A 14218-nucleotide genomic window follows, 5' to 3' on the forward strand; every position below is an offset into this window, starting at 1 on the left:
TCTGGCTACTGCGGTTTAGGGCTGCGGGGCAGGGCGGGTCTGGCTACGGGGCCGGCAGGGGCATCAGGCTACCACAGTTTGGGGCTGCGGGGCCACCAGGGGCAGGGGATGGTCAGGCTGTGGGGCCAGCAGGGGGTCTGGCTGCAGTGGGTTGGGGCTGCAGGGCTGTCAGACTATGGGGTTGGATCCATGGGGTGGGGGACTCATATTAGTGGGAGCAGGAGTTCACTCGTAGAGTGAACTAAGGTAGGTAAATATGTCCCTCGTTTAAGCACGTACTCATAAATAAAGTACTTGTTTAACAAGGGATGAGCGTAGTGGGAAAAATCTCCATATCCCTGCAGCATTGTTGGGTTATCTAATAATGGAATCATTACTAATGGAAATACATGAATATATGTATGCAGGAAGCATGTAAAAAATACTAAGTTTATTAGATAAACATCTTCCTGAGCTGTCTGTAGCTGAATGTTCTTCATATCATGGAAATGTGACGCAAAATAACTTTGGTGTGAAAGCTACATTGAGGCCACTAGGATTTGTATGCTCTGGTTCTGGTGAAGATTATCAGTAGATTTGGCTTACACCCTATGGTTGTACATTCACTAAGAAAAAGTGTATATTCCTCACTAGAGTCACAACTTGAAAGAACTAACTAGAGGTAAAACCCTAGCGAAGACAAGTCAGTTTGTAATTTGACATAGTTGCCATGTTGAGTTAAAGACTTTGAAAGAGACAAGGGTTTCCCTTGACCTGCTAATTCATGTGAAAAATACCCACTGGTGTGTCGGAATGAGGATTATACCTCAAGTTAGTTCATTCAAGTTAGCTACTGCAAATTAAGAGCACACCCTTTTTCCCCAGAGTGAAGACCAAACACCTCTTGACTGCAGCTCATATCTAATGGGTTTCTTCAAACCTGTAATTTTAAACTGAAGTTTCAGCCATAGAAAACCATTCAGTCCTAATGACCCTTTGCTATCGTCCTCATGAAACTGGCTGAATTCACCTGGATCCCTCTGGGCACTCTCCTGAATTTTAGGCCATTTTATTAGTCTTACCTGACTTCCCTCTCACACACGTTTTTTTCTTATTATCTTGACTTTAGCTTTTGCCACATGTGATTTTCTCTATTTTTTTAAATCTTGTTTTTTTCTCTCTTCCTTACTAAAATTCTTCCAGTTCTTTTCCTCTCTCTTTCTCTCAGTAGCTATAGCTATACAACCATTCCTCTTTTGAAAGAGGCATGCAAATGAGGAAAATCAAAAATGCAAATGAGGGTCAGATTTACATGTCAGGTGCCTCATTTGCCTAATTTTCAAATTTTCTTTTTTAGGAATAAGGGTTCTTTCACAAACAAGGTTTATTTTTTAAAATATCTGTATCGACACTGCTTTTTTTCCTTTGAAAAGAAGCTCTTTTGAAAGGAGAATATGCAAATGAAGTGCCAGATATGTAAATCTGAAAATGCAAATTAGGGACAATTTCCCTTATTTGCATGCCTCTTTCAAAAGAGGAATGCTAGCGTAGCCGTAGCCAGTGTCTTTTCTCAGAAAAGTTGGCACTGCCCTCTCTTCCTTATTTTTCTTCCCTTCATTTTTTCCCTTGACACACCTCCCCTGGAACATTATCATTTTTCCCACCTCTTTAGGCTTCTCCACCCCTGCCTCACACACACACTTTCTTCACAGATATTCATTTCTTCTCTACTTCTTTTTCTTCACCTTTTTCTCTCCCCCATAAGTTTTCCCATCTACTGCCCTTCACCTGTGTCTATAGCCTTGCAGGAGACTGCCTGTGATCCCTTAGTAGGACTTCAGTAGCTCCTGCACTGCCAAAAATCTATCTGTTCTGTGCTCGGCCTGATGAAATAAGGCACACTGAGCCTAAAATAGCATGAGACACAGAGTAGGGAAAAAAATACGTAAAATAGCATTTGTCCCTCCAGAAATCCAGAAGACATTGGAAAAGATTGAAAAAAAAAATCAGGATTTTCTGAAGACTCTGGGTAACTGAAAGGTTCTTGGTTTGGTTTCACATTTACTAACATTGTAACTACAGTATTTTCAAAATTCTTTCCCCATTGATGCTAATAAGACACTGAGGATATTTGATAATGCACAGAATACGCTGAGCAGGTGTCTCCAATAATCTCCACTATGGACACGTCTACACTAGACCTGAAAGTTGATCCTAGTTATCCAATTCCAGCTACAACAATTGCATAGCTGGAATCAAATGTATCTAGGATTGACTTATCTGGATGTCCTCACGGAGAGAGGTCGACAGGAAAAACTCATGATAATGAGCAGCACAGGGTTTGAGCCCTGATCATTCAGTTTTGTGCATCCCCAAGAGCTGTGTGAAACCAAACCCCAGAAGATTGGCCCTGACTGTGTTGATCTCCCGGTAAGTATAGACATACCGTATGAAAAATAGGTGAATAGCTGCTCCAAACTCACTCACATAGAAGCAATAAACCAAAGAGCATGACAAAAAATAAAAGTATTCCAAACCTCAAAACAGACCAGCACCTGAAATCAAGCAATCTTCAAATTCAAAACTCCTTTGTAATTTCCCTCAAGTTACTTCTAGAGCAACTATCACCTGTATGTTCAATAGAACTCTAGAGGCATTACTAGCATTCTTTCCCTGCTTTTAAGAGGCAGTAGTGACACTCATCTAGCTCACACTTCCACACAATAAGAACTGTTTACCCTGTGTGGGATCAAAGACAAAACCAGTGCCATTACAAGGGTATGGCGAGTGAGACACTTGCCTCAAGTGCATAGCTGAGGGGGCGCAGAAAAATATAGAAAATTAATTTATTGTTTATGCAAATATCATAGTTTTAATAAAAGTGTTATTACTGTTATTTATCAGAGAGGTGGGAGTGTTAGTCTACATCGTCGAGAACAAGAAGAAGTCCTGTAGCACGTTATAGGCTAACAGATATTTTGGAGCATGAGCTTTTGTGGGCAAATACCTGCTTCGTCTTTGCCCACAAAAGCTTTTCCAAAATATCTGTTAGTCTACAAGGTGCCACAGGACTTCTTACTGTTATGTATGTATTTTCCCTTTTACTACAAAATAACTACTATGAATATATAAACACAAGGGGGCGCAATTTTATATTCTTGTCTCAGGTGCAAAATTAGCTAGTTACAGCACTGGACAAAACAGCCTCAGTGGAGTTGCTTAGGATTTACAGCAGGATAGCTCAGAATTTGGTCCATACTCTTTAAATCATGGTTTTGCTCTGAAAATTTGATCTAAAAATTGAATCATGGTTCTACTTTTGTCATCTTTCAATGACTCTAGGAGCAAACGTGTGCAGTTTGTAAGTAAAAGAATTGCTTTGTCTTAACTGTCAGAGCTACAGACTCCAAGCATGGGATCTGAGACACAAGCTGGATTTTTTTTTCCTCCTCTCACATCACCACCAGCTTCCTTAGGCCAGCAAAATTCTTTCCTCAATGGCTCTTGTGAAACTTTGCTGTCTTCAACATGGCTGCATAAACATAACTATTTGAAACATAGTAAACAATTCCGGGGAAGAAGTGTGTGAAAGGATGGGCAGCTTCACAGTGCTAACAAGAAAGATGGGCAGTAAACACTTATTTTCTTCATTAATGAAAGCAATCCAATGAGCAGTCTATGAAGTAAGAAGATGCTATTTTTCAGGGCAAAACAACACTTTGCACATGTCATCCAAATTAAAGCTCTCCCATGGCTGTGCTCTTTTACATTGCTTTTACCTTCTTTATTGAAGAATACACAACTCCCTTTGGCATTTAGCATATTGTAATATATGATTTATTATTTTAATCCTAATGTAATATTTTGTGAATGAGATTCCAAGTTCCTTTGGATATTTGCTATAAAAGTAATTTTTGTACAATATTTTCTATTGTTTGTACAGATGGTGTAGGCATCTAAATTAGGTGACAGCTACATGCAAAGATGTTTCCCTAGTGAGGTAAGTTTACATAATGTTCTGAAACCTTATGTGAGTAGTGCTTAGTGTATCAACATTAAAGATAAATTATTATTAAGTACTGTGAAAATTAGGGAACTGGTTTACGTAGATGCATTTTTGACCTTTTGATGGAATTCAGGTCTTGCAATTTTTACTGTTAAAAGAAAATACATTATTTAATTAATCAACGTAACAGAACTAATTCCATGGAGTTTATAAAATACAGAGTTAGTTACCACCAGAGACAGGCCAGAGATTCAAAGTTCATACCCAGTCTGAACTTGAAAAATGTTCAGGATGTTTGGATCTAATGTTTTAGTTTGAGCCATAGTTTTTTTCAGATTTATATCCATTTCTATTAAATGTGGGCCAATTACTTAATGGACGGATTTCATATATGTACAGCGCTACACCTGAGTAACAGAGGTTTCTATCCATTAGAGGTCTGGGCATCTGAAGGATGCCACATTATTACACACCTTGCTCTTGTACAGGACACAAAAATAATGAGTTCCTTGGCCAAAGCAATTTAAGGCCCTGATTCTGCACAGTGCATGCATTGCCACGCACATTCCCTTTGACTGCATCGGTGGTTTCAAACCTACAGGTTGGGACCTAGTACTGCATCATGGAATGTCAGGTACTGGGTTGCCTTGCTGAAGAGTGGCCAGGTGAGCAGCAGGGCTCCTAAGGACACCCTCCTGCTAGTCCTGGTACCACAGAGCTTACTGCACCCTGGAAGCAGGCAGCAGCAGGCCTGGCTCCTAGATGAGGGGGAGTACAGGATTCTGCATGATGCCTCTGTTTTGAGCACCACCTCTGCACTCCCTTTGGCTGATAACTGGCTAGAAGTAGTGCTTATGGATGACAGCAGAGCACAGAGCTGCTTGCATGCCTGTGCCTAGAAGCCAGGCCATTTGCTTACTTCTTCCAGGGCACTGCATGGTCCACAGTAATAGGACAGGAAGGAAGCCTGCCTAAGCACCCTTGCTGGCTGGGAAACACTGGAGGTAAGCCATGGCCCAACCCCATTCCGTATACACCTGTCCCAGCCCAGAGGCTGCCCCATACTGGCAGCCCCTTTCTGTTCTCCAAATCCACCATCCCCAGCCTCAACATACAGCCCTCACGCGACTAAATAGGTATAAAAGAGGTTGAAAACCGCTGGACTTCATAATGCCCAGATGCAAATACTTACAGCATCGGGCAAACTCTTCTGTAAATCTTGGGGAAACTACTCTTCAAATTACGCAGCTTAACCTTCCAACAATGAACAGTCTCAGTGTAGTTCGACACAGTCCACACAATCATATGCTTAACTTTATATAGCATGTTAAAGTATCAGTATAGGTACAGATTCTGATACTCATGGTGAACAGCACCCTATTCCAAAAATGGAGTGAACAAGATCACTTGTGGAGTTGGGCTAGGTTTTTCAAAGCAGGCACATGGCGTTAGATACCGCATTCCCACTGAATTTCAATAAAGTTTGTACACCTAACACCCTTAGTCATCTATGAAAATTTCATGAACTACTGTATATGAAAAATGATGATATATTCAGGTCCACAATAGTAAATTCAAAACTATATCCACAGTATATTCATGGAAATGAAATTTACCTCTGCCCCCATAAAAGACACTCACGTTGAATAAAAATCTATAACTTACCAGGACCGACAATGTTCATGATCATCTTTGTTCAAAACAACCTTCTTTCCATGGGGGATCCTGGCACCTTCTAATATACAAACAGGACAGTCTTCTGGATTAACACATGACTGGGATAATTCATCGAGTATTTTTTCTGTTATAAAACAACATAGCAGGGTTTCAGAAGTTGCTAAGCAGATGTTTAGCTGATTGTCATATTTAGCAGCTTTAAAATGTGACAAGAGCAATGGTATTTGGTTTGGGCTCAAAAGTTCTTACCATATTAAGCTAGCTCTTTGTTCGACAGAGTAAATCTTTATTTTCTTCCATAGTATTTAGAATACGTCCATAAAAATGCTAACACTGGTGTGTATTATATGTAGAAGCTCATACTACACACCGGGTGAATATATTTTTAGACTGAAAACCAGGTCTGCCAGTAGAAAATGGCATTTATTCTTTTGCATTCACATTACTGATTTTTTTGGTCCTTGGGGGCATTTTTTCACTGCATCCTTGGAGGCTGGCTTATAACTTTACCCCCCAACTCTGACTAGTCATCTTGGCTACATCTACACGAGAGGGTTTTGTTGACAAAACCCGTGGTGCATCTATACACAAAACTCGGCACTTCTGCCAACAGCGTTCTGCCCCTTTGGGATGAAGAAGAACACTTTTGTCGGTTGTTTCTGTGACAAAAAAGCTGTATAGGTGCTCCAGGGATCCATTTGTTAATAGATGGGTCTTCTGGTTCATCAGCCATCCCCATTTGCTGAGCTTCCATTTGGCTGTTCTGTCACTTTTCCAATCTGCTTTTGTATGGTGAATATGATCTGTCAACAGAAGTTTTTCCAGCAGATCTCTCCTGACAGTAACTTCTGGCAACCCATCACTGTAGTGTGGATCCAGCCCACAGGTATAACTAGGGCATCTGTCACTCTCCGAGCAGGCCTACCCTCGAAATACTGCATTGGCACAGCTGAACCAATGCAGCTCTGCCACTGTAGCACGGCTGGTGAAGATGCTGTATGCCAATGAGAGAGCACTCTCCCCTCAGCATACTTACTCCAGCTCTGTGACAGGTGGAAGCTATGTTGGCAGGAGAATGTCTGTGGCTGGTAGCACAGCATGGACAGTGCTTAGGTCATTGTAACTTGTACTGTTTGGTGAGGGTCTTTTTCAAAACCCTGAATATTAAAATTAGATCAATTTAAGCAGTGGTGTGGACCTGCCCTAGTATTTAAGTGCTAAATGCCAAACTACATTAAGATGTACCTAATGCAGTGCTTTCCAACTTTTTCACAAGTGTGGACCCCAGCCATTCATGGACTCTCATCAAAGGCAATTCTAGCTGCAATGTACACGTCATCAATGAAAAAGGAAACCTCAACATAGATTTTTCAGCAGCAGTTAATAGTGTTATTGGAGGATATTTAATTTACAATTAATAATTGATCATAACCTAGAAAATGAGTTTTAAATAAAAATTATCATTGCAACTTATTTATCTTCCCCCTCCCCCACACCCCCTGCAACACCCTCGCCGACCCCAGGTTGGGAACCACTGACCCAGTGGATTCAGCTCCCACTTCTCCCTGGATTGGTAGCTCTGTTCTGTGAGAAAGAGGAGCCATGGGAGCAGGGGGCTGGACTGGTTTTGTGGTTGATGGTCCTGCAAAACAAAGCTTCCTCCTCTGCCTTGTTGTTCTCATTTCTCTCACATTCTACTCACTGCATTTTTCCTCACTTTCCCTCTCCACTCCTCTTTTATCTTTCTTCCTCTTCTTTATTCTCCCTTCCTTCCATTGATTTCTACTCCTGCTCCCTGCCTCCTTTGCTCCCCTTCCCCTCCCATCTTCCTCCCCGACTCCCTGCTCTGCCCTCTTGTAATGGCTCTGCTGTTTCTGTCCGCAATGTTTCTCTCTCTTCCCTAATGTCCAGCCAGTGCCCCCATGGCCCCGATGCACTTACTGTTCTAACCCAAGAGTGCATGTCACTCCTTTTTCTGACTCACAACAGCTAAAATGTGGATATGGTGGTTTCTTGCTAATGAAAAAGCATCAAAAGCCCCAGTGAAGAAGCACAGAAAATAGGAGCAAGATGGGACACAGCAAGTTAAGTCCAGGTGAGATGCCTTAGGATTCCACTGAGATATGACCAAAAATTCAATATACTTATTCAGGATAGCTCCAGAAAACCAGGCTAAGCCTACTAAAGTGGGACATCTGGTCACAACTTTTACCTTGATAGAAATATGGAGGTTAGCACAACAATAAGATAATTAAAGATTTAACTTTTGCATATGAAATTTTTCACTGCCCTCAGTCTTGCAAATCTGCAGATTTCCAGTTCTAAATAAAACATTGCAAGCAGACATCCAGGAAAACAAAATGTACAACAGTACTGGTGGGTGCCAAGACCTGAGCAGGAAATGTCAATTCACTATGTAAAGAAGACAGCGGGCTTACCTTCAGGACAGTGCACATGGCATCCTTCTACACATTGCAGAGGACATGCCAGAGGTTCAAAGTGCTGGCACGATATAGGGCAGGCAGGTCCACAGCTGTTGTATCTCCATTCACACTGATACTCCAACTCACGCTTGTTCAGATCCTCACAACTTTGTGCTAATCAATAAGAAGAACCAGTGAGAAAGGTCATTTCAGATGGGCATTCACAATGGCTGTGGGATCCCAGGTAGAAGAGTAATTTATTATAGAAAGACCAGTGGTTGGCCATATATTCAGCCATCAGCTGACTGAAGCTAGCAAGTCTTTGGTTTTCCTTACTGCAGTAACTCCTGCCAAGCCATTACCAGGGACATCACTCAGCTGTCTGGTACTTACGACACAGAGTTGATGATCTCCAGTGAACAACTGCACCTTTTTGTGCACAGATATGGGCATAGGCAGCGATCGCATCACAGAAACAAGCGCAATCCCCAATGGACTCACAGGTACAAGTATCATACATGCAGATATCCACATATGGCTCAGGATTAACCTAAAGGAAGAGTTACACAATAAGAATTCATTTCACACTTCTCGTGTGTTGTGAACAAGACACGAGAAGTCATTCTCCTGCTCTACTCTGCACTGGTTAGGCCTCAGCTGGAGTATTGTGTCCAGTTCTGGGCACCGCAGTTCAGGAAGGATGTGGAGAAATTGGAGAGGGTCCAGAGTAGAGCAACAAGAATCATCAAAAGTCTAGAGAACATGACCTTTGAAGAAAGGCTGAAAGAATTGGCCTTGTTTAGTTTCGAAAAAAGAAGATAGAGGGGGGACATGATAGCAGTTTTCAGGTATCTAAAAGGGTGTCATAAGGCAGAGGGAGGGAACTTGTTCTTCCTTGCCTCCGAGGATAGAACAAGAGGCAATGGACTTAAATTGCAGCAGGGGAGGTTCAGGTTGGACATTAGGAAAAAGTTCCTAACTGTCAGGGTGATCAAACACTGGAACGAATTGCCAAGGGAGGTGGTAGAATCTCCATCACTGGAGATATTTAAGAAGAGGTTAGATAGATGGCTTTCAGGGATGGTCTAGAAAGTGCTTGGTCCTGCCATGAGGGCAGGGGGCTGGACTCGATGGCCTCTCGAGGTCCCTTCCAGTCCTACTCTTCTATGATTCTATGCCTCTTGTGCCTCTAGACAGACTTGCCCATCTGACTTCCACTGAAATCACTAGAGGCCATTCCCTGACATGAATGGAAGTATGACGACACCAAAGGTCAGGACCATCCTGAGCTGGGGAGGCAGGGCCCAGGCCAGCCCTCTTCCCACACCACTGCCCAAGCGTGGAGCCCGAGGCAACTTCCCCCCACCCACTCCACCGTTATCCCGACCCCCTCTATAACCAGCCTGTCTGAGGATTACGTGGGAGGGGGGCAGGCAGCAGAGAGCAGGAGCAGCAGCCGCCGCGTAAGGGGTTACTTCCCTGCCTCCATCTCCCCCCACACAGCACTTTGTCACATCCTCCTGGCCCAATGAGCCCCAATTCTCGGTATGGTGAATGTGGTGGTGGAGACCGAGGGGAAGCAACCGCCTACAGCTGCTGTGGCCTCCCACGCCTACCATTCACACTCTGCTCCAGGTAATTTTCCTCCCCACATCTATAAGACAACTGGAGTGGTCACTGCGGGTCCTCCAAAAGTGCAAGACTTGGTAAGGCTGCCCCACCTTGTCCTATCAATGGGATGGCTCTGCCCAAGGTCATAAAACATAACCAACCCTTCAAGCAAAGTCTACAGTTTCTAGGAAGCATTAAATGGTGAGAAACACAGAGGCATATTTAAACATTTTGGACCTGATTCTTTTCCACACTAAGGCCCTTCCATCCCTCTCTAACAGCGTAACAAGGCCCCAGGATAGATGTGAATTGCACACTGTCACAGAAATATAAAGAGCCCTGTGCATAGGTGAGAATCAGGCCCTTTAGTGAAACATAAAGCTTCTAATTTCTAAACATAAGTCAGAGCTTAAGGCCACAAGCAGTTGATCTAGTGTGACCAGCTGTACCTCACAGGCCATCAACACCTCCTGGCACCCACACACAAAACCCAACAACCAAAAAACCACCAAAGTATTACAGCCCTCAGGAGACTAAATTCATTGTGCCTCAGGCACAGAGTAGGAGGGACCAAAGTGCATCAGTGCCCCAGGCTGTTGCAATGGCAGGGAAATGCTTAAGTGATCTGTACCCAACAAATCTGGCAAGTGACCCACACCTGTATTCATGAGGATTCTTCCTTTTCAACTGACAAAGCTTAGCGGTTCCTGCTGCTTAACAGATTAAATATCACAATAATGAAAGGGACCAGAGATTTCACTCCCTGACCTTCTTTTGTATATACTTCTAGTTATTGTGTGGAAGAAAGAAAACAAAGGTGGGGGGTGGGATGTTGATTCAAAGTCCAATGAAATCAATGGAAAGACTTACATTGATTTCCCTGGGATTTGGGTCAGGCCCAAGTGATTTCACCATCCATCATATTAAAAACCACTGGGGAGGCAAAAATTAAATTTTGCTTCCAATTAATTGATTGTATTAGCTTGATTAAATGAAAAATATTATAGTGTCTTTTCCAAATGAGTGTTATGCCCTCCCCTGAAATACTGGGTGCAGTTTTCTTTACCCCGCTTCAAAAAGTTTCAGTGGGAACAGACAGAATTCAAAGACTAGCACCCAAAATGATAAGACATGGGGGGAAAAAATCTGTATAAGAAGAGACTGAAGTTCACGTGACCTGTTTAATACACAACGGAGATAATAAAAAATCTACCTTATGAGAACATGATGAACATTAGAAGTAGCAAATGAGATGTTCCTGTATATTGTCTCACAGAATATATGATTGAGAGGACATCCAGTGAAACAAAAGCAAAGGATACATAACTGATAAAAGGAAAGGATTGTTTGCATGGTGCACAATTCATCCATTGCTGCAATATATCCAGAAGACAAAGAGCTCAGTAGGTTTCAAGAAAAAACAAACACCTATATAGATAGAGAGAACATCCAGCACTTAATTAAATCAGGGTGTTCTAGTCGTGGAGGTGAGGTATTTGGCTTTGCTGTTGTGTTTTTGTGCTAAGACATAAATCCACATACAACAAGGACAGATGTCAACTAACTGCCAGAGGGCTAAGGTGAAATTTCCTCCATGGGCCTGTTATTCAGTGAACAGTCCACCAGGAATGTCACTTGCACCTTCCTCAGTAACATCTAGTAGCGGCCAGTCTCAGCAATGGGATACCAGAATAGACAAACTGTCTCAGCTGGTTCCTATGTGAAATGAGAAGTCTTGTGGCACCTTATAGACTAACGGATATTTTGGAGCATAAGCTTTCATGGGCAAAGACCCACTTCATCAGATGCATGTGTAGGGGGGTGGTTTCAGAGGGGTATTTAAAGAGTGGGGTCCCAGTAAAAGGGAGGGCCAGAGCTGGCAAGGTCTGTTCAGCAAGGTACAAATGGCCCAGTATCAATAGTACTTATCAAAAGAGGAAAAAACAAGTCAGATCAGACGGGGGATGTGAGCCTTTGTTAGAGTCTAATGGGGACAAAGGCTCACATCCCCCTGTCTGATCTGACTTGTTTTTAACTCTTTTGATAAGTACTATTGATACTGGGCCATTTCCACCTTGCTGAACAGACCTTATCACCTCTGGCCCTCCCTTTTACTGGGACCCCACTCTTTAAATACCCCTCTGAACCCCCTCACCACTCATGCATCTGGCGAAGCGGATCTCTGCCCTCAAAAGCTTATGCTCCATAATATCTGTTAGTCTGTAAGTTGCCACAAGACTTCTTGTTGTTCTCGAAGCTACAGACTAACATGGCTACCTCTCTGATATGTGAAATCGGTCAGCATCACCTTTTTCATCTTAGTATCTGAGATGCTGTCACAAGCAATAGCAGATTGGCAGGTCATATAGCTGAAAGCACTGTAAGCACCGTCCATCTAGGAATGGAAGACAAAATACTTACCAGTTTTTTGCATTCTTTGAAGAGCTCACTGGTCAATATGCTGCATGAAGTTTCCACCATCACTTGCTTCATTATGTTGCCATTGCATAATGAAGTAGCCACAGTCTGCCCCTGTGGGAGCTTAATGTTACAAGACACAAGAAGAAATTATCATGTTAGCCCTGACTCTAGAACATCATGATTTTTACTTAATCAGGTATATATGGCTACCTCTTAACATGAGGCGTTTTTATGAAACCATTTGCTTGGGAAACACCATGGCAAGAGCCAGAAGACAGGACTGGAGGTGGAAAGAAGAGAAAGACAAAAGGCAAAGCTACCAATGGGCAGAGGAGATTGAGGAGATAGGCAGCCTGCAGCAAATGAAGGTGGCATTGGGTTGCAGAACCATTTTGAGAGAATGAGGAGAGAGAACTAGGATCTGGGGAACGGGTGACTTTGAATTTGGCAGACTTTAAAGGGAGCCTGTTCTTAGTGTGCTTGGAAACCCATTCACATACTATGATGGTGCCCAGGTTCAAGCCATGGTGTCACACCTGCAGCTTGCCTTGTCTAGGTGCCTCATGTAATGACACATACACACAGGATGCTTACTTTTAGCATAGCCAATTGTAAGTCATTAGTTATCTTAAGATGTTAATGCAAGTCCAGTCCTGCTCCCACTGCAGACAATGGCAAAACTCCCACTGACTTCAAGGAGAAAAACAAAAAAAAAAAGAGTAGACCCCCAAATTCCTAAGAATCTGCAAATTCTTATTATGACCAATTCAATGCCCATGGCTTTGCCCTCTCTCCCTTTCCCATCAGAGTTCTCTTTTTAGCATAATCATTTAATCATGATAAATTTTCCTCAATCCAACTCCTAATAGCAGACTCCTATTTCTGAATCCCATGCCCCCATGCACTTTATTTACTAGGAACCTTCTTAACTTGTGATACTCAAATGCATCTTGGACTTTAAATCCCTCTTCATCTTACAAAAAACACCTTGCAAAGATCATAGGAATCTAGTGGTGAGTATGCAGTTCAGAAAAGATGAAAAAACACTGAAAACCACCAAGGGCTAGCAAATGCTCAAAATGGACAGACTGTGAAGGTTTGGATGATGGGAAACCAGAGGCTTATCTGAACTTTTCCTTTCTGGAAAAGCAGTTAGAAATGCTGAGAATTCAAACTCTCACATAACATTTCCATTTATAGCTGGGTCTCCTGCATCTGAGCTGGCATGCTGTGAGAACAGCCTCTGTCACACGATTCGGCTGTTTGAACATTTGTCCAAATGCAAGGAACACAGAGGTCTTAGAAAATGTAAAGTGGTTAACTGAACTTTCATCAGAGCTCAGAAAATATTTCAGTTGGGTGTGAATTCTGGAAAGGGGTTAGTTAGTCTGTTTTCCTCCAAAGCTGTTCAGCACTCCCTAATTAACGTAGTAGCCATTAGGTAAACAGTTTTCACAGTCACCTTTCTGACATCAGCGCAATGTGGACTGACTTTCCAGGAATTCCCAAAGTCAATTGGATCCACTTCAAGATGCTTATTGCTGCTGGTCAAATCATTGTTTTGGATGCCATCAAAATTCCCACACAGACCACACACTTGATCCTTAGACGGAAAGAAACACAAACATATAAATCTTCTACCTTTAAACTAACTTGCAGTCTTTTTATTCTTGTGCACAATAGATGCAAGACTAAACCAATGTTCCCTGTAAGCTGGACAGTTGAGTGACCGCCCGGGAGCAGCTCAAATACCACCTATCTAAGTAGCAGAGCACCCACAGCACTTGCAGCAGCCAGCATGTGTTTCTATGCCTTAGTGCACATAACAAAATTTATTTTGCACATAGATGGAAAAAAATTAGAGGGAACACATGACTAACCTATGCCTCATACCTTATAGGTGCACTACTGCAGGCAAAGGCCTTGAGCCCCCATTCCCACCATACCAACACAGAGAGCAGCAGGAGTAATTTGTACCCCCAGCAATAAGAAAGGGACACAGGCTCTCACTGCCTGTTCTGACTGACTCTACAGGGAGTGCGTCTGGGCAATTCATGAATTTAACTTCTGCTGTCCAAGAGGGTCACTGCACTGTGGGGAG

General features: G+C 42.7%; 1 protein-coding gene across 2 annotated transcripts in view; it reads right to left on the minus strand.

The window, feature by feature from the left end:
• Positions 1–14218, minus strand: part of VWF (von Willebrand factor) — a 233766-nt gene that overhangs the window by 101585 nt on the left and 117963 nt on the right. For both annotated transcript variants that reach the window (XM_075003060.1, XM_075003070.1), the window contains 5 exons: positions 13580–13720; positions 12118–12237; positions 8479–8635; positions 8101–8259; positions 5651–5786 (listed from right to left, as the gene is read on the minus strand). In XM_075003060.1, coding sequence (XP_074859161.1) covers positions 5651–5786; positions 8101–8259; positions 8479–8635; positions 12118–12237; positions 13580–13720 — 713 coding nt within the window. The remainder of the gene's footprint in view (positions 1–5650; positions 5787–8100; positions 8260–8478; positions 8636–12117; positions 12238–13579; positions 13721–14218) is intronic.

Source organism: Carettochelys insculpta, chromosome 1 (assembly GCF_033958435.1).
Source record: "Carettochelys insculpta isolate YL-2023 chromosome 1, ASM3395843v1, whole genome shotgun sequence".
NCBI lineage: Eukaryota > Metazoa > Chordata > Testudines > Carettochelyidae > Carettochelys > Carettochelys insculpta.